The 26052-nt window shown below is 39.2% G+C and overlaps 1 protein-coding gene across 3 annotated transcripts in view; it reads left to right on the top strand.

Annotated features, from left to right (window-relative positions):
- LOC117360582 (multifunctional protein ADE2) overlaps positions 1 to 26052 on the top strand; it is a 186157-nt gene that overhangs the window by 45411 nt on the left and 114694 nt on the right. For 2 of the 3 annotated variants that reach the window (XM_033944558.1, XM_033944542.1), the window contains exons 3-6: positions 5895 to 6332; positions 8043 to 8195; positions 8316 to 8411; positions 15773 to 15844. In XM_033944558.1, coding sequence (XP_033800449.1) covers positions 5895 to 6332; positions 8043 to 8195; positions 8316 to 8411; positions 15773 to 15844 — 759 coding nt within the window. The remainder of the gene's footprint in view (positions 1 to 5894; positions 6333 to 8042; positions 8196 to 8315; positions 8412 to 15772; positions 15845 to 26052) is intronic. The other variant, XM_033944548.1, reaches the window with a different exon arrangement.

Here is a 26052-nt window from a genome sequence, read left to right as displayed (position 1 = left end):
TAAAAAGTGACTTTTAAATAGCTCCGACAGGGGGTGGGGGGATCCCCCCCTTCCCCCACACTTTACTTCGGACTGTTCACGCTGCCGTTGGGGGGGGGTGCAACCCCCCACATTATAGAGAAAACTTAACTTTTCCCTAAAAAAATAAAAATTCATGAAAAAGTTAAGTTGACTTTATAATGGAGGGTTCCAACTCCCCCCACAATGGCAGCGCGAAGAGTATAAAGTAAACTGGGGGGGTTCCCCCATCAGAGCTCTTTAGAAGTCACTTTTTAGGCGGCGCGCTGGTGTCTTGCGCCGAATTGTCAGCGCTGCAATGTCGGCGTGCGAATGACTATGAACCACAATATCAGACATGTTCAAAAACGTGCCACTGACAATCATTGATGTCTGTACTTGGAAGAGAGGAATATTCATCAAGCACTTAACTATTAAAATTATGCAAAAAAGAAATCTATAAAAGCCAATATTCTTCCTGTTTTTAAAATATGTGTTTTCAATGCTCTTTTAGGGCTCCTTTTTCTAAGTTGCGCTACCGTTTTTAGCGCACGCAGCATTTTAGCACGAGCTAAACCCACGCTACATGGCTAGAACTAATGCCAGCTCAGTGCTGGCATTAGCGTCGAGTGCACGCGGCATTTTAGCGCGCGTTAATGCCCTAACACAGCTTAGTAAAAGGAGCCCTTAGTTTTGTCCACATACAATAAATTGCATGAGCTTATAGCTATACAGATGACAATAGTGAAATTACTTAAAAGGCACAAAAACAATTAGCGATGCCAAGACACCTCACCAAGCCAACAAATGAGAGTGATATGCGCCCTCAGAGTGAGTCAATAAGCTAAAGAGCAAGTAAGAACTGCAGCTCAATCCCTTAATTTTAGGCAGAAAAAGGGAGCAAGGAGCTCGCTTAACTACCACACACCATCATCAGGCACATGTGTGTGTGCTACCATAAAGTAATAATTGTCTCAATGTATAAATCTCCCTTGATTGCAGATGAGTAATGTCTTCATGGATAAAGTGATATCACAAATGGAACTTTTTTTTTGGGGGGGGGGGATTTATCAAAAAATGCTAAGGGCGCTAAGCGTGTAAGCGTGCACAATTGCATTAACACATGCAAACACGTTGGCACGTGCTAACTGCTAAAGACACCACATCTTTAGTGGTTAGTGCACACTTAGCACTTTATGATGGATTTCCCCCTTGGTACACGTAAAGGGGGAAATTCTATAAATAATGCTGAAAAAAATCAGCGCTTAGTGCTTTTTTTTTTTTTTTGGTAAATCTTTATTGGTTTTTTTAAACTTTGATAGCTTCATACAAATGTTAAAGCAAAAAGACTTTACAAAAACACATTTAACTATACAATTATTACTATTAAAAAATCATTTTCACCCCTTATCTGAATTATTAAAACACTAATACATATGATATGATTTCAGTATTATAATGAAATATTTAATTCCTTAAAATACATTTCCCACCCCCCACACATCTACCCTCCCTGGATGTGCAAGGAATCTAATGAGAAAAGAAAGAAACATAACCCTAATTATAATGCAATAAAATTAGTCAATGGACTCCATACATCATTACATTACATTATTACATTACATTACAGATTTCTATTCCGCCATTACCTTTCGGATCAAAGCGAATTACAAAAAGAGTTATGGAAGAAGGGTTACAACATTAGATCAGAGAAGGTTTCCAAGAGAGGGAAAAATAGGATCTGGGATTAGGGAGGGGATGGTAAGAGGGGGGTTAAGCTTTATCATGGTATTAAGCGTTATTAAGGGATTTCTTGAAGAGTATAGTTTTTATTTCATTTCTGAACATCTTGTAGTCTGGGGTTGTTGTCAATAGGTTGGAGACTTGGTTGTCTATCTTCGCTGACTGAGTGGCCAGTAGTCCGTTGTATAGTTTTTCCGTTTTACTTCTTTGATTAAAGGATTTGTTAGTCCCTAAACGCTCCGCCAACATCCTTTCATATTTGTACGTGGTACACACAATTACCCACCAAAAAGTAAAATTATTTCTATCATGGTTTTTCCAATTGTGAGTAATCAGTTGAGCTTAGTGCTTTTTATAAAGGGCACACATCCAGGTGTAAATCCTTGCACATAAATTGGGTGCATATCTGAATTCTATAATGTTGTGTGCATCTTTAGTAGATCCACCCATGACCAGGCTTCCTTTTCAGTATGCGCCAAAAGATTTATGCACACATTTTTATAGAACAGCACTTCAATGAGAAGCGTGCGTAAATCAAATTTGTTGCCAATTAATGCCAATAATAGAAACAGACAATGAAGGAAGATAAAGGCCGTATGACTCATCCAGTCTGCCCCTCCATATCATCTGCTATCTTTTCTTCCCCTAAGAGATCCCACATGCCTGTTCTATGCTTTCTTGAATTCAAATATAGTCCTTGCCTCCCCCACGTCAACTGAAAGGTCATTCCATGCTCCATCACCCTTCTGTGAAGAAGTATTTCCTTTGATTACTTTTGAGTCAAATCCCCTGCAACTCATCTTATTTCCTTTCATTCTCACACTTTCTTTCAATTGAAAGAGATCTGTCTCCTGTGCATTTATGCCACAGAGATATCCAAATGTCTCAATCATATTTCCTCCTTCTCATTTTTCTTCTAAAGTAAACATATTGAGGTCTATGAGTCTGTCTCTGTATGCTTTATGATGAAGACCACTGAATATTTTAGTAGCTGTCCTCTGGACTGACTCCATCCTGGATATTCACTGAAGCATCCTTCTAGCTTTGGCTGTTGTCCTTTCCACTGCTTATTCCTAGGATATTTTAGTTTTATTCTTTGGGATCTTGCCAGGTACTTAAGATCTGGGTTGGCCACTGTTGGAAACAGAATACTGGGCTTGATGGACCTTCTGCATGTCCCAGAATGGCAACTCTTATGTTCTTATATTCATGGCTGACCACCTTAAAATCATCAGAAATCATCACCTCCAAGTAGGGTTACCATATTTCGAAAAATAAAACCCCAGACATAGAACCCCACCCCATTCTGCCTCCAGGCCCACTCTGTTCTGCCCCGGCAAGTCTCCTCTCTTCTACAATCAGCTCTGGCCATGTCTGGAGGGCCTGGAGCATGCGTGAATATGTGTGACGTTATCCACGCATGCTCAGAGGCCCTCTAGATGCAGCCAGAACTGGTCAGGGCTTTCCAAATCCAGACAAATGCAAGGTTTGGAAAGTCCTTCCAGGAGCCCTACTCTCAAGTATCACTCTTTTTTCAAGCACTCTTACATTTGTTTAATTTTCTAATAAAAAAATTTATTGCCCCTAACTGTTAACACTCAATTATATTGGCATTAATTGACTCGTTACTCAATTAAATTGTGCAGAACATACGCAGGTAAGGCTAGACTCAAATAGGGCTTTGACCTAAGGGCTGCTGGGCACGATGGACCACTGGTCTGACCCAGCAGCAGCAGATCTTATGTTCACAGAAGTACTTCTCATAAATGGTTCTGCTCACTCAGGTTTCTTTAGCGCAAGTGCATGAGCCTGCATCTTTTAGCATTAAATCTTAGTTGCCAATTTCTGGACCATTCTTCTAGCTTAGCTAGATCCTTCCTCATGTTATCCACACCATCAGGGATGTCTGCTGTATTGCAGAGTTTTGAAGCATCTGCAAAGAGGCAAATTTTACCCAACAGCTATTCTACAATATTATTCACAACGATGTTAAAAAGAGCTGGGCCAAGAGCCAATCCCTGCATTGGTAAAATCCATTGGTAAAATCCTTTTCCTCCAAGTGAACTCCATTTGCCACAACCCGCTGTCTTCTTCCACTTAACCATTTTTAACGCAATTTGTAACTTTTCAATCAAGACTGAGAGCACTCAGTTTATCAATCGCCTATGTGGAACCGTGTCAAAGGCTTTATTGAAATCTAAGTAGAAACATAGAAAGATGATAGCAGATAAGGGCTATAGCCCATCAAGTCTGCCCATACCATTGACCCCCTTTTAAGTCTACTGGCCCCCTTAACTCTACTGACCTGCTCTATTAAGTCTATATCCTAGCAACCCTATTCATTGGTATGACTCTCGCAGTGATCCCACATAGGTATCCCATTTATTCTTGAAGTCTGGGATACTGCGGGTCTCGATCACCTGTACTGGAAGCTTGTTCCAATGCTCTATCACTCGTTCCGTGAAGAAGTACTTCCTGACATCTCCACGAAACTTCCCTCCCCTGAGTTTGAGCGGATGTCCTCTTGTGTTCAAGGGTCCTTTGAGAAGAAAGATATCATCTTCCACCTCGACCCATCCCGTGATGTACTTAAATGTCTCAATCATGTCTCCCCTCTCCCTACGCTCCTCGAGAGTATAGAGCTGCAATTTGTTCAGTCTTTCTTCGTACGAGTACACCACATCTAGCGCACCCCTTAAATCCAACTGTTTGGACGTCCAGTCAAACAAATTAATTAGATTAGGGTGCCAAAGCTTTCCTCTAGTAAAACCATGCTGCCTTGGGTCCTGGATTCCATAAACTTCTCTGTCTTCTGTTTTAGAAGCGTTTCCATTAATTACTCACTAGTAAGATAAGACTAATTGGCCTGTAATTCCCATTTTTGCGGAGAATGAGCACATTTACCTTCTGGTTCTACTCCTGACTCTAAAGAAGCATTGAAAAGGTCAGCCAGTGGATCTGCCAGAAACTCCCTGCGTTCCTTCAGTACTTTTGGATGTATGCCATCCAGTCCCATCGTTTTTCTACTTTTAGTTTAGCTAGCGCCTCATGAACACTGTATTTTGAAACTGGGTCAAGGTCTACCATGCATCCATTGTTATTAGCATTTGTCTTTTGTGCCCTTCATCTGTGAACACAGAAATATTTATTGAGCATTTCTACTTTGTCCTTATCAGCTTCTGCGTATCATTCCCCTTCACCTTCGAAACTCACAAAGACACTTTTGTACTTCCTTCTATCACTTACATACTGTATGTAAAGAACGTCTTGTCTTCAAATTTTACCTTTTTGGCTGTTTCTTCTTCCATGTGCATTTTTTGCTTGTCTGAATACTTTACCCGCTGCTCTTAGCTTTTCCAGATATTGTAGTTTGTGGTCTTCTTGCTGTGATGCCTTGTAATTTATGAAGGCTAACCTCTTTACCCTTATCTTCTCAGCTACTTCTTTTGAGAACCAAAGCAGCCTTCTTTTCCTCTTACTTTTGTTTAATTTTCAGTTTAAAAATATTTTTATTGAATTTTTAACATAAGAAATGTACATAAATAAATTAATTAAAAAGAAGGAGATGTTACAATTAAAATGTTACTTACATACAAATTATGGATGCAATGAGGACTAAAAGCATCTATGCTATCTAACCAAAGTACATAAAAAAATTGTTGCCCCTGTTAGCACTCAATTATATTGGCAGTAATTGACTCGCAATTTTGAGTGCCATTATAGAATCTGGGGATAAAGATAAAATTAAGTGTGCAGGATTATAGAATTAGGTTGTATGTGTGGAGAGCGCACTTTTGTTGGCAAACAGCCCACCCCTATGAAGATAAGCGCTGACCTATGTAAATGACAGTATTCTAAAATATAGGTGTGTAAATGATGTATAGAACAAAAAAATCAATATTAAGGAGTGGTGTGTAAATGGTGCCTACATTTAGGCAGCCAGTTATAGAATTAGAGGGTATGTGGGCAAAGATGTGCACATACATCCTGTGTATGCGTATGTTAACATAAACTGAGCCAGAAGATTTATGATATGTCCTTGAACTATGGTATAACCTATGCACATACTTGCTGCAAGTTAGGCAATATGTTTATGAAACTATTCTCTTAATTCTCTCCTCTTGTCTTGCCTGCCCCTCCCCTGCCTGCTTCAGGTCCTCCAAGGCCAGTACTGGAGTCTTCAAGTAATACGCTTTTCATTCCATCCGTAGCAAATGAAGGAGGCAAGCACTGGACCCTGGATGAGGTTCGTGCTCTGATCCGCCTATGGTCTGACAGAAACATCCAGCGGCAGCTAGAAGGAAGCGTACGAAATAAAAGGATCTTTGAGCACATTGCGGCCATGCTTCAGGACCTTGGAATAGACAGGGACTGGAAACAGTGCAGGACCAAGTACAAAAATCTGAAGCATGAGTACAACACGGTGAAAAAAGCTCATGACTCAGGGAACACCAGGAAGACTATGAAATTTTTCTGTGAACTGGACGCTATTCTAGGTCACAAAGCTTCAGGCCAATCAAACCGATTGGATGTGGATGAGAGAGAGGGATCCATGGCCCAGATTGACTCCAGAGCAGAAACCAACTGTCTGGGTAAGAGCTGTGAATGAAATTATCTGTGCTGTGGTGCATCTGGTGACAACAAGGGCTTTTGGGCAGCATGTAAAGCGATACTGCTGAAATGCTAATGAATTCCCTTATGTTATGCATAGGTTCTAGCTCTGAAGATGCTTGAGTACTCCACTATGGAGTGCACTTTTTGATTAGGGAGAGGTCATTTTATGTTGAATTTAGCGCTCCCAGCCATTTTGAAAAGTTGACTCCAATGGTGTAATATGTTCAAAGACGTCAGCAGATCTTAGGGATGCATATTCATTAGTATTCATTTGGTTCACTAGCCTGCCTTAAAAATATTTGTGTGCGCAATTCAGTTTACTGCCCATTAGCTTATAAAGGTTGATTTGCTACATTAATAAGTTCTAATGCATGTTATAAAAATGTTGATAATTAACTCCCCATTTTACTAAACCATGGCATGGTTTTTAGCACTGGCCGTGGTGGTAACAGCTCCAAAACTCATAAAATTTCTATGAGCTGTTACCGCTACGGCCAGCGCTAAAAACTGCGGTACAGTTTTGTAAAAGTAGGGGGGGGGGGGGTTAAATGTGTTAAATGAATAAACCAAAGAAACACTGTGGAAAGACGATGTTCCTGATATGGACTATGCTCTGAGAACATCATCCCCACTCTGACTCCAAGAAGATGCAAAATGACAGACAAATATTTTAAAATGTAATTGCTCCTTCATCGTAATGGGAACTGTTTAAGGTAGGTAAAGCATTCGCAGGTATTATACTTCAAAAACAGTGCCCTGATACGAGGAAACTGTTATTGGACCTTTTCTAAATGTCACTTTTAAACCTGGAACCCCAGGATCAACTATTCTGATTGAACAAGTTTTTGTTTCTTTGCTGGCACTGACATCAGAAGAAGGCTCTGCCTGGTGCTGCCACACTGAGGACTGCTGAAAATAGATAATGTTTGACTGATTTTTGTACTATTCATACACTATTTTCATGGATTTTCCCCCTTATTTGATTTAATTATCTCTCTAATTGTATTGGATCCCTATATTTGAGGGCATGAACATTTTCTGTTTAGATGATATTTTTTTTTATTTTTTAAATAATGGATAGATTTCCATTTGCTAGAATTAATTTTATCTAATGTCAAAACAACTGTTTATATCCAAGAATGAAAAAGTAACTAAAACTAACTTATTACTTTCACAGTAACTTAAGTTATTACTTTCATTGAAAATGGACATGCAGGCATAGAGATAAAAAAAGCCTCCAGGTTGCGACGCTCAAAATTTGTCTTCTGAAAGCCTTTCCCAACATAAATGCCACCCTTTCAAAACAACTGGGGGTACCAAAAACAATACAAATTGCTCCTCCCTGGACGCAGTGAAGGAGCATGCTTAATATTGGTGATGCTCAGCACCAACAGAACTAGCTCCAAGCAGTTTAAAAGTAAAATCAAAAGCCAAAGAAATATTTAAGGAGTGCTCGGTGCAGGTTCCTTTCCTGCCACAGTGGAGATTGCTGTTACCATCATTTTGGTTTTTAGTGCCTGCCCAAAGTCTATTTTACTGGGCCTCCATGTGTGGTAGTGTGAGGGGCAACCACAGAGTCATTCTTGCCCCCCCCACCCCCCCCAGCAGACTTGGATATACTTCTGAGCTTCAAAAACATATAAAGACATCTGTGTTTGTTACCTTTCTAACAAAACTTCTAAACACAGGGACACTACTGCAATCCGGGTGCTACTCTGTGCCTCAACCCAATGGGCATGTTTATACAGAAATGCCGGTAGATGGAGGTGAAGAAGAATCTGTCAGTAGTTTGTCCGAAGATACCAGGGTCATTGAAATCAAGAAGGAAAGTTCTGATGTAGGTGAGTGACAAGATGTTGTAATTTGTGCAATGACTCTCTGTAGCGAGACCTTTAAGCACTGTTTCAGGCGGACAGAAATGTTGTTGGGAATGCTGTCACTTTGTTTATGTACTCACACAGATGAACCCCTTGCTGATTTAGATGAAGGTCACTACAGAAGGGATATCTCAGAAGATCCGGTGATTGTGCATATAAAAAAGGAAGTTATTGACTTAGGTGAGTGGTGTGATGCGGTCACATTATTGCACTGGATTGTTAAAGCATCAGCAGTAGAGGTGGACTAATGGTCTCTCAGTGCAACGAGAGTGCACCCGAAGGATAAAATTAGTTATTTATTGATGTGAATATTTATAGACAGAGCATGTATGGCGTTTTTGCTACATTGATTCACTGTGAGGCCTTTTTTACAAGGCACTTTCATGGTTCCTGAACTTTGCTTTATGAATATGTCAAGTTTACATCTGAAATCGTTTTGACTCTGTGACTCCTGATGTAAATGTTCCTCGCCAAAACACAGGTCCGTGTCAGGCCCATTTGAGTACATCTCTATTTACATGGTGGATTCGTGTTTGGATTGTTGTTGCCAGTTTTGTTTAGACTCGATTTTGTATATGTTCATATCGATTAATAACTAATTTTATCCTCTGATGTCCTCTCGTTGTTGCACTGGAAGATCACTGGTCTACCCCTACTCTTTTTACTTTCTACTCAGGAGCTTTACTCCAATTCCCCCTCCCCCTTTCCTTCCTTTTTTTGCGTAAAGTAACAGTACCACATCTACTGCTACTACTCATTTCTACAACATTATTGACACATGCAGCGCACAGAAGAGACAGTCCCTGCTCAAAAGAGCTTACAATCTAGTCAAGACAGGCAAACCAGACAAGAAGGTGCATCAATACACTGTGCTCAGGTGGGGAAATTACAGAGGGAATGACAAGACAGATTGGTGCTTAAAAGGTGGGTTGGAGTTAGGAACTGAAAGCATCTACAAAGAAGTGAGCTTTGAATCTGGATTTGAATACTTCCAGAGACTGAGCCTGACGTATCGAATCAGGTAGTTTGTTCCAGACATATGGTGCAGCATGGTAGAAGGGACGGAGTCTGGAGTTGGCTGTAAAGGAGAAGAGTACAGATAAGAGAGACTTATCTAATAAGCGGAGTGCCTGGGGGGAGGAGGGTAGTGTAATATTAATAATATCAGTAATAATAGCTCATTTTTTAAATCAGCTAGTATATTTGGCAGTTAATAAACGCAGAATTTATCTCTGAAGAGATATGGTGGTGTTTCTATATTTTATAAGAAACTTCATTTGCTGCCGCTAGAGAAATGTATAGTTTAAAACAGTTTGTCTGATTCATCATATTATATAGACAGAAGCTTCCGATCATCTCGCTTTGTTCTTTTCACATTTGCATTATTGCAGTTTCCCCCTTTTAGACGTATACATTTTAAACATCAATTTAATTCTTTTATTTATTTAGTCCGTCCTCCCAAAGGAGCCCAGAATGGTCTACAAGAGTACATTCATAGTATGGGTAGGACAAACTTTAATGAGAAATACAGAGTTTACAGCATTTACAGGATAGACAATGGGGTTTAGGTTTCAGCATTTACAGTGTGGACATAACGTACGGACTTAAAATATAGACTTAGTGGACATAGAGTTTTCAGTGTGGAAGTAACATGGAGGTAAAGTAGCTTCTCTTAGCAAGTGGTTGCATCTTTGATTGTTTGAGAATGTGCTACTAATTATAATTATACTAGTTTTTTAGCCCGTTACATTAACGGGTGCTAGAAAAGATGTGTAGACTTAGGCATTTCTTCTTTCTTTCTTTCTCTCTCCCTGCCCCCTTTTTCTTTATGTCTGTCTTTATTTCTGTCTCTCTCCCTGGCCCCCTGTCTTTCCTGCCCACTGTCTGTTTGTATTTATTTCTTCTGTCTCTCCCCCCTGTCCAGTAGGAACCCTTCCCTGCTCCCCCTGTCCAGCAGTAGCCCTTCTCCCTTCCTTTGACCTCCCCCCTGTGCAACAGCAGCATTTCTCCTCCCCCCCCTTCCCTGGTCTTCCTTCTCCCTCATTATCTCTGTCTCCCCAAAAGGGTGCTGCTGCAGCATTCCCCCCACGGTCTCACACAGCTATCATCAGCATTTCTCATTTTCCCCCCCCCCCCGAGTCTCACACAGCCATCGGCAGCGCAGCATTTACAACTCGCTGCTCGCTGTCCTTCATCACTGCCGGGTCCCACCTACTTTCTGTTTCCGCAAAGGCAGGACCCGGCAGCGAGAAAGGCCCGAAGCAAGCAGGAGCAGTGAGTTGAAGTCTCCCTCCCTGCCCTATCTTCCTTCAATGCCGCCCTAGGCCAAAGTGACTATGGCCATGCTCCGGGGGCTCCAACACTGTGCTTGCCGGCTTCGCAACTCCTTCCTTCCCCTGTCTCCGGTTTTGGAGGAACAGGGTTGGGAAGCTGGCAAGTACAACGTAGTCAGAAGTCAGCCGACATCGGAGATCAGGAAATCAGCTGAGGCAGGCACTGCGAATGCGCAGGCACGGCGCCACGGATAACAGACCCATCAACTTTGAAGTGCGCATGCGCGCTAAGGGAATTATTATAGCGGATTTGCGGTGGCAAATGAGTTTTAGTGAGATTCCGTTTGGTGTATTTGGTGGTGTCTTTGCCATCCATCCGTTTCACAGTGAGCACTGTGAAAGAGCATTGTGAAAGACCTGCAGTAAAGAGGGACAGATAAAGACATTGGCAGATTGGCACAAATCCCTGCACAACACAAGCCCATTGCACAGCCTCGGTTAATGCAGAGAGGGAAATTATTGCCTAAAACTACTTCTCAGACTTAGCCCAAGCAGTCAAGTACAAGTTTATTATTCCGTAGTTCAAAATCTAGTCATCTAAAATCACTATTAAAAATCCCAGATAAACTAGTACAGGTAGATTTAGAGCCCAGAGATAAAACAACTTCAGCAAGCCATAGGCAGAAAACTGGTTTAAATCAGCCCAGCACACTGAGAAGCGCACAACCAATCAGGGAGAGAACTACACCTGGTTTTAGCTTTAATTGCCCAACTGCAGAAAAAGAAAAGGGAGGATCCCACAGTAGTAGAGGTAAGCAGCAACAGAACTAGAAGCCAGTCAGCAACTCATGTTTGAGTAAGAGTTCTAATCTAGCTTCATGGAAGCAGCAGGACACACCACATTCTGAAGCTCAGGTAGGACCTATGACATGGAAACTCAGAGTGAAATTTTGTCTTTATGTTCTGATAATCCTGCAGATATGGAAATAGAGGAAGTGTTGGGTTCCTATAATGATTGAGATGATTATTCAGCTGTTCAAGACATTGTAGAAATGGACATTTCATAAACCTGCTGAAAGTTTGTTGCTAAATCACAAAACATGCAGGGGAAAATTACCAATGGTAGCAATGCAGGAAGCAAAAAGAGTACTATATTGATACACAAGCTTCCAATGGTAAGTATTAACGCAATAAATCTTCAATTTGAAAGTATTCGTTTTTAGTTGGTAGGATTAAGCTCAGAGACATGGAGGGGTTAACAAGGGGGAAAAACCCCCAACCATCTCACCACCCAGTCATTGCATGGTCCTCCATTTTTAATTAAGTGTGCAAAAAACAGCCGTTAAGCAGCGTTCCTGAGAGCTCTGAAAAATGAAAGATTTGCTTTTTTCAGAAATCTCACCTGCTCTTGCTGATAGACCATTCTTTTGAACCTTTAGTCTATATGGTTTCCTGAAACAGCAAATGAAACGTGCCACATCAAAACCATCTACTAGCTACTAGTAAGTATTTTTTCACTTTTTAAAAATTTTGTTTAAGTACTGAAGATTTGCTAACTATTTTACTATTGAAGTTATTTGCACACTTAATTAAAAATGGAGGATCATGCAATGATTGGGTGTTGAGGTGGTTGGGGTTCCCCTCCCACCTTGTTAACCTTTCCATGTCTCTGAGCTTAATCCTACCAACTATTTTCAAATTGAAGATTTATTGCACAATACTTATCAAGAAATTTTATTGCTGGCAAGAAAAGTAAAGTAGAATGCTATGTGGTTTCCTTGAGCCAATTAAAGGCAGAATTTAAGGAAGGCTTTGTAAGGAACTGGAGTTTTTTTTCCCTTGTTTTGGTGCATAAGCAAATGCTGTGAAGACTGTTTGTTAAGAGTAAAGCAGTGTAATGATTTGGGGAGGCCACTGTTTTGCCAGAGAAGAAGAGAACTGTTTGTGAACCTTTTATTAGGGAAGTTCTGCCAAGCCTGCTGCAGTGAAACTTTACAATGTGATTTCCACTGAAAAGAAAATTAAAGATCAAATGGGATACTTTTTTCTTTTGGGTGGGATCTTTATGAGCTGATCATATGGGTGGTAGATCCCATGCCCTGGATTTTACACAGTGGTTAAAGCCCAGTGGAGTACTTCAATGATGATATGGCATGAACTGTGAATTTTAAAAGAAGTGCTTGAAGTCTGGGTGGTTGTTTTTCTAAGCTGTCAGGCTTGGACAGAGTGTGCCGGTCTGGTGCAGCTGGTTTAGGTCAGACCAAGGCCTGCAGGAGTGCAGGAAGAAAAACCATGTTGCAAAGAAGAATGTTTTTTTGTTTCTTGTGATATTTTACATTCAAACTGAGTTAAGTCTATGAACTATATTGGAGCACATTATCTCAACTTTCCTGAGGGAAAGAAGACCCTATGTTTTGGTTTGCTAAGAGATTTTAGTGATTGTTGAAATACAAAAGTAAAAGAAAAGACTAAATAAAACATTTTTTGTGTTTATCAGAACTTGAATACCCTCAGTTCCTTTAGTATACTCGGTTCTATGAACTCCATAAAAATCTCCTCAGCCAAGGTTTGTGGCTTAGGCAAAGACCGCTGGACAGTAATTGCATACCCACGCCCAGTCACTATATGCTGCTATTGTTATTTGGAATGATTTACCTATACAAACAAGGACAGAAGTTAGTTATTGGAAATTTTGTAGAATGTTGAAAACATTTTTATATGCTAGATTGTAAAGTTAGTACTTTTAGTTAAAGAATTGTAAGGACATTTTTTTATCCAAGGAATTGTATTTTCCCATAGCTTCTTTTTAATGTAAATCACCTTGAACTAACTGGTATTAGAGTGATTCAGAAATCTTGTATTAGATTAGATTAGCATTTACACATGTATATAGCATATACTTGTAAATACCAATTTCAGAAAGTTGCTGTTTATACATGGAGATCCACATCACGCAGAAGTTTAAAGGGGGCATGATTTGGGTATGGGTTGGATGAGACTAAAATATGTATATGGTTTTTCCCACCTTACCAAGTGAATACACATGTATGGGGAAAAATTTCCATGTTGTGTCTTACACCTGTTCAAAGGAATGAGTAAACTATTAAAAAGTGTTTTGTTTCAGTCAGGGATTTGTATGAGGGATCGAGAGGCATTCATCTTAATCCCTCCAAAATAAAACCATGTTAAAATTGTGGCCTCGTTTCTTAATTGATGGATTGTGTACGATTTAAAATGGAGCAGCAAAATATGGAAATTGTATCACTTAAGTGTGGATGTTATGAAATTGCCACTTCCATGTGCTAGTACTGATAGTTCCACTTGGAAGCTGGTGCATGCATGTTGTACAGTAACTGTTCCTTCTGCTCATGCTGGCAAAAATATGGACACTTATACAGTATTTTTAGAAAAGGCACTACGTCTGCATCAAGCCCTAAAGTGCTTAGCATGCAAGAAACAGCTAGCCACAAAGGATCTTATTCTATAAATGGCGCCCAACTGTGCCTAACTTTCAGGCACCAGTCCACGCAGTTGTCAGTCAACCGTTAGGCACTGCTTATAGAATCATGCCTACTGGCGCCTAAGCAGACTTAGGCTTCGCTAGGCTCCAGTACATTAGGCCAGGTTTTATCTGGTCTAATTTACCTGCGCCTATTTCGCTTGCCTAAGTTTACCACACCTATTCTCCATCCCTAACCATGCCTACTTTTCAGGTACGCATTGTTAGGCACCAGAGGGTGCCTCGACTTAGGCATTGCTAGGCATTGCACAAAATTCCAAACTCAGCTTTTAATTACTTAATGTTTTATATATTTTTTTCACTTAATTTCAATGACTTGGTCAGTTACCATACCATTTAAGCTAATTGACACAATTTGGGTTTCATGCGGATTTTAGTTGGGCATTGTTAGGCATCCACAATTAGGGCGCCTAGTGGTACGTAATGTAGGTAGCGTTTGTGGTAATTTTCCTGTTATCATGCACCAAATTCTATATATAACACCCCAAAAATCAGTGCCAAATAGAATACCGCTTAGTGCAATTCTACAAGGTGCACGTACCTTTTATAGAATTGTACTTAGTGCCTGTGTGCATCACATAATTTAGGCACACCTATTTAGGCCAGCTAAAACCAGGCTTAAATGACTGCACCTAAGTTGTGTGCAGATTGGGCGTGTTCTATAACAATGCGCATAACTTATAGGAATGCCCAAGATCCACCCACGGGCCATCCCAGGCTACACCTCGTCTTCAAATTTGCACACTGCAGCTAGCACATACTTTTTATAAAATCGCATTTTTTATAGAATCGCATGTAATGTTTAATTAGTCAAATCCAACAAGAAGAGGCACTGGAGATGTCAAATCCAACCGAATGGTCAGAAATCCTTTATTTGCAGTTTGCTTGTTTTAAACTTTGATACAAACTGCAAATAAAGGATTTCTGACCATTAGGTTGGATTTGACATCTCTAATGCCTCTTCTTGTTGGTACCTTCTTTCTCCTTCCTATATGACGTTTGATTAGTGCCAGTTATTGGTGCCGATTAGACCAATTAATCAATTAGTTGTAGAAGCAAATTGGCTGTGCTTACCAATTTGCATGCAAAACTTAAGGCACCATACACAAAATTGGGAGATGAGTACACGTTAACTGTTCTTAAAAAAATATTTCTGTAGAAGGCACAGGTCATGGATGGAGAGTGGGCATTTCTGTGCTGTCCAGCTAATGTGTTCTGATTATTGCTTGCTAATTGAATAAAACAGTGCTAACACAGGAGTACCTAGCTCCTGCTACATAGGGAAGTGGTAAGTGATATCATGTTAACCCTCAGCAGGTTATGTTAACCCCTACTAATAACTATGTTGATGCACAACCTGCATAAAAATGTTGTTTTTTTTTTAAAGTTAAAACAGGCTGCATTGAATCTGGACTTAATGCATGGTAAAAACCCGATAAGCCCAGATTCTAGCAGGTTTTAATAAAAGGGCCCCTGCACTGATGTATTCAGAGAACATATGGGGTGGAAAATCTGCAGTTAGGGAACCCTAAAAATGGCATGGGGCATAACCTGCTCAGAGCTGCAGTTACACTCCTAACATCTTACTTAACAGACAAGATGGGCCATTTTGGTTCTTCTTTATTGGTCATGACCTACTATTACTGTGTGTATACATAAACAATAATAAATACCTGAGCTACAAATCAGAAGTGTATCAGCTCTATTACTCTGACTTGCTTATGCATCTTAACTCTATATCCTGCTAGATGAAGAATCCAGAAGCTCCACCTCAGAGGATCTGGCCATTCCAGCTCTTTCAAACATAGCACTCAGGACAAGTAAGTAACTAATTACAATGTTGTTACAAGAGGAGGGAAGGAAAATGGATATCTTTCCACTGTGCCCAATTACTTTCTGTAAAATGTTACTAAGCCAGCCTGAGGGGCTGATGTAGAAGCTACTATGGACTGCAGCACGGGGTTAACGAGCCTTCTATGTCTCATTATGGGCCGTACAATGCAGAAAGAAGCTCATATTAACTCATATAATAAACATTAGCATTCCGCATACTGAAGTACATATTAAAGAGGCTATTAGGAAATCCACAGCAATGAAGAGGAAACTCAGACCTGTGTGATTATGTCTACAGTGTAAGAAATCTATTGCCGGGTCTGAGGTGGTGTAGAAATGTTAGGATTTTTTTCATTAGCTCTACTTTTTTCCTGGTATTCTAGTGACCCTCTTCCCTGACCTGACAATAGTGGACCTCAATTTAAAAAAAAAAAATCCATAGTAGTTTAGTGACCCCCTATCTCACATCAATCCCCAACATTAAACATCCCTGGTAGTCTAGTGGCACCTGCACCCCCAACCCCTTGCCCACCACCTTAATCCATCTACTCCTTCAATGCTGTCATTTTCAAAATGGCAGCACTCAGTCTGGGTTGCAACAGCCATATAAAAGAATATTTCCCATATATGGCACCCCCTACCACTTTTGAAGATGCTCTTCCCGCATTTAAAATATAGGATTGGGGGGGTGGGCTTAGGAGTGGGGAGTCCCAATTGACGTGGGCTTTTAAAAATCACCACTGCATATCAAATTGGGCCTAATGAAACAATTTGCCAGAGCTCTGGATAAGGAGTCAGCAGCTTTCAAGTATCTTCAAGACATCTTCCCTAATCTGTCTGAGGCAAAGATCAAAGCTGGTGTCTTCGTTGGACCTCAGATTAGGGAAGATCCTGGAGTGCAAGGAATTTCCCAAGAAGCTAACTAGAAAGGAAAAAGCAGCTTAGAACAGCTTTGTTGCAGTGGTTTGGAGCTTCCTGGGCAATCACAAGGCTGAAAACTACTTGGAGTTAGTTGAGAATCTGGTGAAGAATTACAGTAAAATGGGCTGTTGAATGACTCTCAAAAAATCCATGTCATTGATGCTCATCATGAGACATTCAAGGAGAACACGGGAGCATACTCATGGGAGCAAGATGAGTGCTTCCAACAGTATATACTAGATTTCGAACACCAAGGATAAAATAATAAGAACATGATGGGAGACTACATATGGGGGCTGATTCGTGAAAATTACTTACAATATACAGTGGTGCCTCGCATAAAGAACGCCTCGCACAGCGGACGCTGCACACAACGAACTTCATGTCATGATTCATACAACGAACTTCGTTTCACACAACGAAGTCGCCCGAGCTTCCACGATCGCTGCCGATGTATTGCATCCTTCCGCGCAGGCACTGCAGGCAGTCGTTAGTCACTGCGCTTAACTTAAGCACGTATCACGGCAATCGTTCTTCATTACGAATTAAATCACGCACGCACGTATCACGGCAGTCGTCCTTTTAAGATAAACTCAATATTTTTTATATATCATGGCTTCTAAAAAAAGCAGGAAGGTGATTTCTGTTGAAATGAAACGGGAAATAATTAGAAGGAGTGAATGTGGGGTAAAACAGTGTGACCTCGTCAAAGAGTTTGGCCTCAGCAAGACCACCATTTTCACCATTTTGACAAATTTATCTTTTTTTATGTCATCTTAGCGTATTTTATGCTGCAGAACGAATAATTTTTTTTAACATGTATTGTTATGGGAAAACGCGTTTCCCATAACGAACTTTTCGCATAACAAACTTGCTCCTGGAACGAATTAAGTTCGTTGTGTGAGGCACCACTCTAATTACAAATCTTGAAGAACTCTACTCACTTCTAAATCTTCTGTGGCCATCTTTGTATAACGTCAATATAAATACATATTAACTGTGATTCTTATGTTACTTTTTATGACTTTATAAGAATGAAAAGATGAAAATTTGGTGTTTTCCAATTTTAAATAAGTAAATTGTCAACTTTGACTATCCTGGTCACAAAAGCAAAGTTATATGGAAATAACAGATATTTTCTATACTTTTTAGACATGAGCAATTAGGAAATTACACTTACTGCCCAGGAACAAAAATTGTTAAAAGTTATCTGAGTGAGAAAAACAGGGTTTAAAGAAGATTTTAAAGGGTTTTTAAAGTAAAGAAAGTCTGGAAGGTAACATCTGTGTTTTTTCCTATTTTGAGAAGTTTGGTTTGTGTATTTTTTGTATTGGTGCAGTTTTGGTATTCTGTTGCTGATCTCCTGCACAGGTTTGCTATCCTAGTGCAGAGATGAGAATCAGCTGCTTGAACATTCTGTCAGATTTGACAGTTTGGGAGGGTGACTTGGATCTGTATGGAGGTGTTTTGGCTCGGGAGGCTTTTGAGAAGGTAATTATAGCTGGTTTATTGAATTTTGAACAGGAATTGGAGGTTTTGGTTGAAGTTGGGGTTTGATTCATAGATTCTGGTATTTATCCAAGGTTGAAAACATTTCTTTCTGGCTGATGTGAACAATTGTTTTATCTGTGAGACTATATGATGCTAGAAGTAGTCTGTGAGATTGCTGTGTAATGTTGTGAACTACTTTTGAAACCAGATCTCTGAAGAAAGTTTCGGTCTGCTATTCTGTGAGAATCTTCTGAGAAATGTTTGAGAGATTCTTTGAATAACAAATCTGTGGTGCTGATTTTTGGAGATGAGTTTTTTTTTAAGGTCCTGTGACTGATTCCTGTGAAATGTTGTAATAAACTATTGGTGAAGGAAAGTTTGTAAACTGCTTTGGAAACCTTTTTCTGGGAATATTTGCTGTAAAGTTTATTGAGAATTTGATTTTTTGTGTGTGTGATTTGAGATATAGGAAATTCTGGGGAGGGAAATAGTATCGGGAACACCAATTATCTGTTTTTTTTTCTAGCTTAGAAAGTATGCTAGGTATCTGTGGGATTTCTAGATGTAGGATAGAGTTTTCTCTTATTGATTTGGTTTTAGTTAGAGTAGTAGGTTGGTTTCAGGACGAGAGAGTCTGCTAGCAACAGCGCGCCAACGTGGTACTCTACACAGAAAGGACAGAAAGCCTCAAATACCCAAATCTGGGGAAAAAGAAGAACTGTACAGAGGGGAAGTAGAATTTCATTGTCTAGATTTGATATACAGCATTTGTTTATTAAATTTTATTTCTATTTTAAATTTTGAATCCTTAGTGCTTCTTTATATCTATTTTGTTTAGGGTTTAATTAACATTTTTATTTACAGGTTACATTACATTTTATTATTATATATTATTATTTTTTCAATGTAATTCACTCCTTCTCCTGGAGAAAGGAATCAATTTAACCCTTGGTGTTTACGACAACAAAATAAATCTTATTTCAAGAGGGATACTTTTTACTTCAGTCTGAGAAGGATTGGGGTTACATTACATAGTGAATTAGTAACATCTTTCTGTCAACAACAATTACATTAAACTCGCAAAAGACAGTCCCAGCCTGATAAGAGCTTACAATCTAATTATGACAAATACGCAGGACAAAAGGGAGAATTTGTATGTGCTGATCAGGTAGGGAATTAGAAGGGGAATGATGAGGTGGATAGGGTGGGGTACTGTAGATGGCATGACCAGCAGAAATGGATGCTTTACAAACTGGTTGAGTTAGGACCTAAATGCAGCTTCAAAAAAAATGGGGTTTCAGTCTGGATTTGAATATTGCCAGAGACAGAGCCCGATGTACTGAGTCAGGCAGGTTGTTTCAGGCAGAAGGGACAGAGTCGGTTGTTGGCCATAGAGGAGATAGGTACCACCAAGAGAGACTCCCCATAAACGGAGTTCTCAGAGAGGAGTGTAGGGAGAGATAAGAGAGGAGAGATATGAGGAGCTGCAGAGTGCAATACATTTATAAGTCAATAAGAGGAGTTTGAATTGTATGTGGAAACCTGTGGAAAGCAAGTTACATAGTAACATAGTAAATGATAGCAGATAAAGATCTGAATGGTCCAGTCATTCTGCCCAACAATCATTCTCATTATACATTGTGGTGGGGAGTAGGGACAGCAGGTAAGTAGACCCTAATCTCAGACACTGCACACAGCCAAGCGGTTTACTGGAATGGCCAAGGGGATTGCAAACTCAAAAGGAAAAACCAAAAACACACATGTGCAAAACTTAAAGACTTTTATTTCCTCATACTCTGAGATGTTGGAGCAAGTGTAACCATGTTCAGTACAGTGCTTCCACCATGAGCAGGTGTCCTCCAGCTGCATTGCTACCACTAGGGGGTGGAATATTTTCAGTCGCTAAGGACAGGTATGTTCCCTGGAGTCCTGCAGAACTTGCCTGTCCCTCACAATTGAAAAATGTGACAGTGAAACAGCACCCTCTATTGGTGAGACTGTGGGTGGAGGACTCCTGCTCAGCTTAGAGGGAACACCAATGCACTGATTTATTCAAACCAACAGTCTCAAAACAAACCATAAACTCCTTGTCACAAATGCTTCAAACAGTCTGTAATGCAGACATAAAATTACTTTTCCTCTTGATTCCACTTTCAATTCATCAACTTGATGCTGAAAATGGTATGAAGTTGAATTTGGAGTGTAAGATGTTAGTCTCTCATGTAAAGATTGGGGCAAAAAATGCTGTCTGTAGCAGGTGCCAAGCTTTGGAATGCGCTGCCTGGTATTCTGCGATTTTGTGATGGGAGACTAAATTTTAAGAAAATGTTGAAAACACAATTATTTGTTAATACCTTCATGTGCTAATGCTATTTGCTGCTGAAGCCTTACCATCCTGTAAATGTTTTATGGAATTTTGTCTTTCCATCTTGTTGGATGAATTTTGAAAAAGGTTTTAATAATGATACTGTTAGTTAATGTTTTATTGTGTTTGTTCTGTCAAAACATGTTTTAGTATTTTTACTATGTATGCATGGAATTTTGTAAACCGCATAGTTTTTATGCAGTATATAAATTTTAAAATAAATATAGGCTCTGCTAATTATGCTTGAATCATGCTCTTATTTATTATATTAATTCTGCACTATTGATTTTGCACACTAGGGACGCCCAATGATGGTGTGCAGGCGGGGTGATTCACCTTCGCCTTTGTAAGTGGAAGCGCTGGAGTTTGTTCTCCCGTCGCTAATAACCTCACACTGAGAGCGTCCCTATCTCTAAATTGACATTTATTATTAGTGTGGTTTGGTTTGCTAGAAGTGATTGGCTGATAGACCCACTCATAGAGTCCTTATTGACATTTTTGCCTCTCTTTTTGTATCTTTTTAAGCACCTTTTGGCAAACGTTGAGGAGTTTATAGTATTTGAATCATGCTTACAGCATTTTTGTCTTTGTACTAAAGCGTTCCTAATATTGACAAAACTAGTCACTGAGCTTTTAAATGGAATTGCCTGGGCTCAGAGAGAGAGAACAAAATTACCTGGCTGTATCCCTCACATTTAACAAACCCCTTGGTGAGCTTCAATTAAGATTAGGGTTTTATCTTTAGGCTTTAGTAATGCTGCAGCTGTGCTTGATAATTAGAGAGGGTCAGAGTTAAGGATTCCCTTCCCCAACAGTAAATCTTTTATGGGAACCAAAACTACTCTGAAACGTGTTAGTTTTACTCTTTGGTGTTTCTCACTGTAGTACACATTCAAACTAATACCATACTCGTTCCTTATGTTTTAGTCCCCTGGCTCCCATTGCATTTCTTCATCTCCCAACTAGCTTATTGTATCACATTCCCCTTCACTCGTGCACACGTCACACACTGGCTTTATATCATTTCCCCCAGATGAAAGGAAAGGATAGGTTTTCTGTCTCTGTCTATGAAAGGACACATTTTAATGGATAAGTTTTCTGTGTCTGTCCATGCTGGAAGTAATCAAATGTAGAATGTTGGATGTTTACTCTTTTAATGGTTTGGGAAGAGGTCATTTAATTTTTGTTAACGAAGTTAACTCTCAGACAATGAAGGCTCGACCCCCCACTACTATGTACCGGTTGAGATAGATAAAGGAAGCTTTTTACACCTTTTAGCTTTAAACAATGAAATACATATCCTGCTCCTTTTTGATTACTTCTTTGAAGCCTATGTATCCTGTCACTAGATATGGTCTGTACTTACGTCATCTGCTAATACCACTGAAGATATATAATGAATGCAGACTAATAAAAAAAAAACAGGCTATCCCTTTAGAACTCTGTCCGTGTATCTTACTTTCTAAGGGGAATTGCCTCCAGACGTCTGAAATAGATAACAGAATGTTTTGCAGGACGATTTCGGGACCAAGAAACGGATCCTGTTCGTTTCAATTTGGGGGCTACGTCCGGGATGGACTTGACATTACCAATATTTTGTGAGTATTTCTGAATTTTGAATTCTGTTCTTTAATACTCACAGGTATTGGCATCATGTTCCAACCCTTTATTTAAATTGTAGGGTTTTTGGTAAACCCGCCACAGTTACTGTCCTTTTGGCAAGGACAAATATTAATGTGGAGCTTTCGGTAAATTCCCGCCGCGAAAATAAGCAGCTGCCATTCTTTCGGGAAGAATGAAATTAAGTGAAGACTTTTGGAAAGTCTCTATTGTGGATTTATAGAAACGTCTGCGCATTCTGTCATCTGTACCATTCTTTGCATGCGCTTTTCTCTTCTATCACTTAGATAAGATTTTATAGAGTATAAGATTATATTGTATATTATTAATGTACCTCGCTTATAAGGTAAGGTAAGCGAAAATTTCTGCATTGTTATATTGTTTTTTTTATTGAAAAAATTCCTGCATTGTGATATTGTTTTTCTAATGGGTCATAAAGGCACTTAGGATTCTCCACCTCCTAGACAGATGAGACTTTGTTTGCTTCAGTAATAATAATAATAATGGTAATAACTTTATTCTTCTATACCGCCACAATCTTGCGACTTCTAGGCGGTTTACATTTAAGAGAGCTGAACATTCAGCGATTTACAATATGTGGAGGGAGTACAGAGTACAGAGACTATTAGGAATCAAAATTACAAAATATAATGTTTGCTAAGAATTTCGGAGCGGACCTGTAAAGAAAAATCGTAACTTTCCTGAAAAAAGGGAAAAAATTACAATGTACAGTTTGTATTCAGAAACAGCAAGAATTAGGATTTCAGAGAGCATTGTGAAAAGAAAGAGTACTTGGTGAGGTTCTGTTTAGGTGATGTTTAGGGTTCTGTTTAGGGTAGTTTTTATGAGTTTTCTAAAGGCATTGTAGGTCAGCTCTGTTTTATTAATGTGACTGTCTAGCCAATGTTGTTGTTTATTTGCTTGGAGCATGAAGGTTCTGTCCAGAAAGGTTTTGTATTTACAATTGGTTATGCTTGGGTATGCAAAAAAAGATAGCTGTTTCTGGTTTGTCTTGTTGGGTTGTGGAGTGCGAAATGGGTTTGTAGATATGTAGGTGCTGGTCCCCAAACTAGCTTGAAACATATGCAGGAGAACTTGAATAATATTCTTGCCTCGACTGACAGCCAGTGCAGTGGTTTGTGATGGGAGATGACATGGTCATTCTTTTTTAATCCATATATCAAGCGGACAGCTGAGTTCTGAATGAAACCCAAATAAACGATATTACAATAGTCCAGGGTAGAAAGCACTAGTGACTGCATTAGTAATCTAAACAATAGTGGGTCGAAGTATTTTTTGATGGTCTTTAATCTCCATAACATCGTGAAACATTTTGTTGCCACTATATTCGTGTGTTCAATCATAGTGAGGTGTGTGTGTCCAATGTGACTCCCAATATTTTTATTGTGTTGGTAATTGGGTAATCATGGTCTTTTATATATAGCGTTTAATTGGCAGTTTTATCCGTTGGGCTTGCAAGGAAGATTTTTGTTTTTTTCTGTGTTAAGTTTCAGTTTGAAGTTGCTTGTCCAATGTTCTATTTCGGCCATTATATGAGTAATGTATTTTGAGGTTTCATTTGTTATGCTATTCACTGGGATGGGATTAGGATGGAGATGTCGTCTGCATATATGTAATAGATCAGGTTTGGTTTTTGCAGTGGGTGTCCTAGAGAGGATATGTAAATGTTGAATAGGGTAGGTGAAAGTGGTGAACCCTGTAGGGCTTAATATGAATTGAATGTGAGTGAACCAGGTTGTGGATGTGTGGTATGGGTGAAGTGGTTGAGTTGGAGTCGGAGATCTGATTCTGATTCTGTGGCAGTCTTTGGCGGGAAGAGGAGGAGGACAGCCCCTCCTTCTCCTTTGTTGTAGTGACAAGCAGGCTGACTAGTTTTCAGCACTGTTTGTAGGCCAGCTGAGAACTTTTCAGCAGCTTGTTTGATACATAGATAAATTGTCTGAAATAAGTTTTTAAGAATGATAAAAGAATATTGGAAATGTTATAAAATGTTAATGTATATTCAGTGGACAGAACGAATATGATTTCTGAAACTTTTAAACGTAGAAGAGCTCCCTGTAAGTAGGTTTCAGGTTTGTTTGGGGAACTTACCGAAACAAAATGAAAAAGGGTAGAAATACATTTGTGTAATTATTAAAACAGACAGTCAGAAAGGCATATATTTAAAAACAAAACAAATTATAATGAAAAAGAAAGAGAGAAGGATCAAAACAAAAGGGAGGAAACAAAAAATAAATACGGTAATCTAGCACTTTGTAGAAAAGATTAAAATGAATAAGAAAAGCAAGGAGCAAAGTCCCATTACAGTCCTTAAAAGGACTTTTATACTCCAAATGCGTCTTTAAAAAAGAAAGGCCTTCAAGCTAGTTTTAAATTTATCAAGTGATGAACTTTCTCTTATATAATTTGGTGCTGAGTTCCAGACGGTAGGGGCCGTCACAGAAAAGATATTAGTACGCATGGTGCCAATGTGTCTTAAAGAGGGAATGGATAACAGGTTTTGATAAGAAGAACGTAATGTGCAATGGAGGTTGTGGGGGATTAATAACCTGTTGATAAAATCAGGTAGACCGGAAGCTAAGGTTTTATGTATCAGTAACATTATTTTATAAGTAAATCGATGATCTATGGGAAGCCAATGGGAGTTAATCAAAAGTGGTGTGACATGATCAAATTTTCGAGCTTTTAAGTTGAAATGATTTTAATGGCAGTATTTTGAATAATTTGGAGGCATTATCTTTCTTTCTTAGTGATGCCTTTATATAATGCATTGCAACAGGATCAAGATACAATGCAGATAGAATTGGAAAGAGTAAAAAGTGATTTGACAGCCAGAAAAACAAAAAACAAAAACAGTGTTAGTGCATAGGGATGTCCTGACTTTCTGTATCTAAATACCAAGGTCACTCAAACCTTCACAGCCCTGCCGGACTCCTATCACTTTCCTGTGGACTCAATTTTGGAGACGCAGGATAAGGGAAAGAAGTCAGACTCTGAATTCAGCTTGAGGTATGTGGCACCTTTGATTTTGGGCACTTGCGGCCGCCCCAATGTTAATACTACCAAAGAGGGTCAGGATAAATTAACTTTAATTAATACAGGGGCCAGAATTAGTTTTACAGATAGAGCAAGAAAAATATGGAAATTTGTGAGATTCAAGTTTCAAGTTTATTTTTAACTTATTGAATAGCTTAATTTAATTTGCTAAACGATTTACAAATAAAAAACAAGGTGTACACATAAGCTTATTTATAATAAATTACATGAGTTTGACATTATTGACATACAAACTAACAGATACATAAGGAAAAAAGGGCAGAACTACAATTGTATTAATAAAGCACAAAAGAAGACATGAATGGTGAAAACAATAGGAATAGGGAATAAATAAATTAAAGGCGTCTTTAAAAAGGAAGCTCTTCAGATTGCCTTTAAAATGGTTTAGGTCATTTTCTTCTCTTAAATGCTGAGGTAAGGTATTCCATAATTGTGGAGCCATTATAGAGAAGATATCATGATGACGAGTTCCGATAACTTTCAATGATGGAATTGTTCAGAGTTTTTGATTAATGGATCTTAAAGAACGTGATATACTATGGGGAATAAATAGTTATTAATGAATTGGGGTTCGTTCAAAGACAATGTTTTAAAAACTAAAAGTAGGATTTTAAAGGTAATGCGATGAGTAACAGGAATCCAATGTGATTCGATTAGGATTGCAGACAGAGCTTGATAGGTGTGGAAGAGGTTTAATGAAACCTGGACCCAAGAGGCAGG

The sequence above is a fragment of the Geotrypetes seraphini genome, chromosome 1 (assembly GCF_902459505.1).
Source record: "Geotrypetes seraphini chromosome 1, aGeoSer1.1, whole genome shotgun sequence".
Lineage (NCBI taxonomy): Eukaryota > Metazoa > Chordata > Amphibia > Gymnophiona > Dermophiidae > Geotrypetes > Geotrypetes seraphini.
The sequence above is the reverse complement of the archived record's forward strand: the minus strand, read 5'-3'. Positions and strand labels throughout refer to the sequence as shown.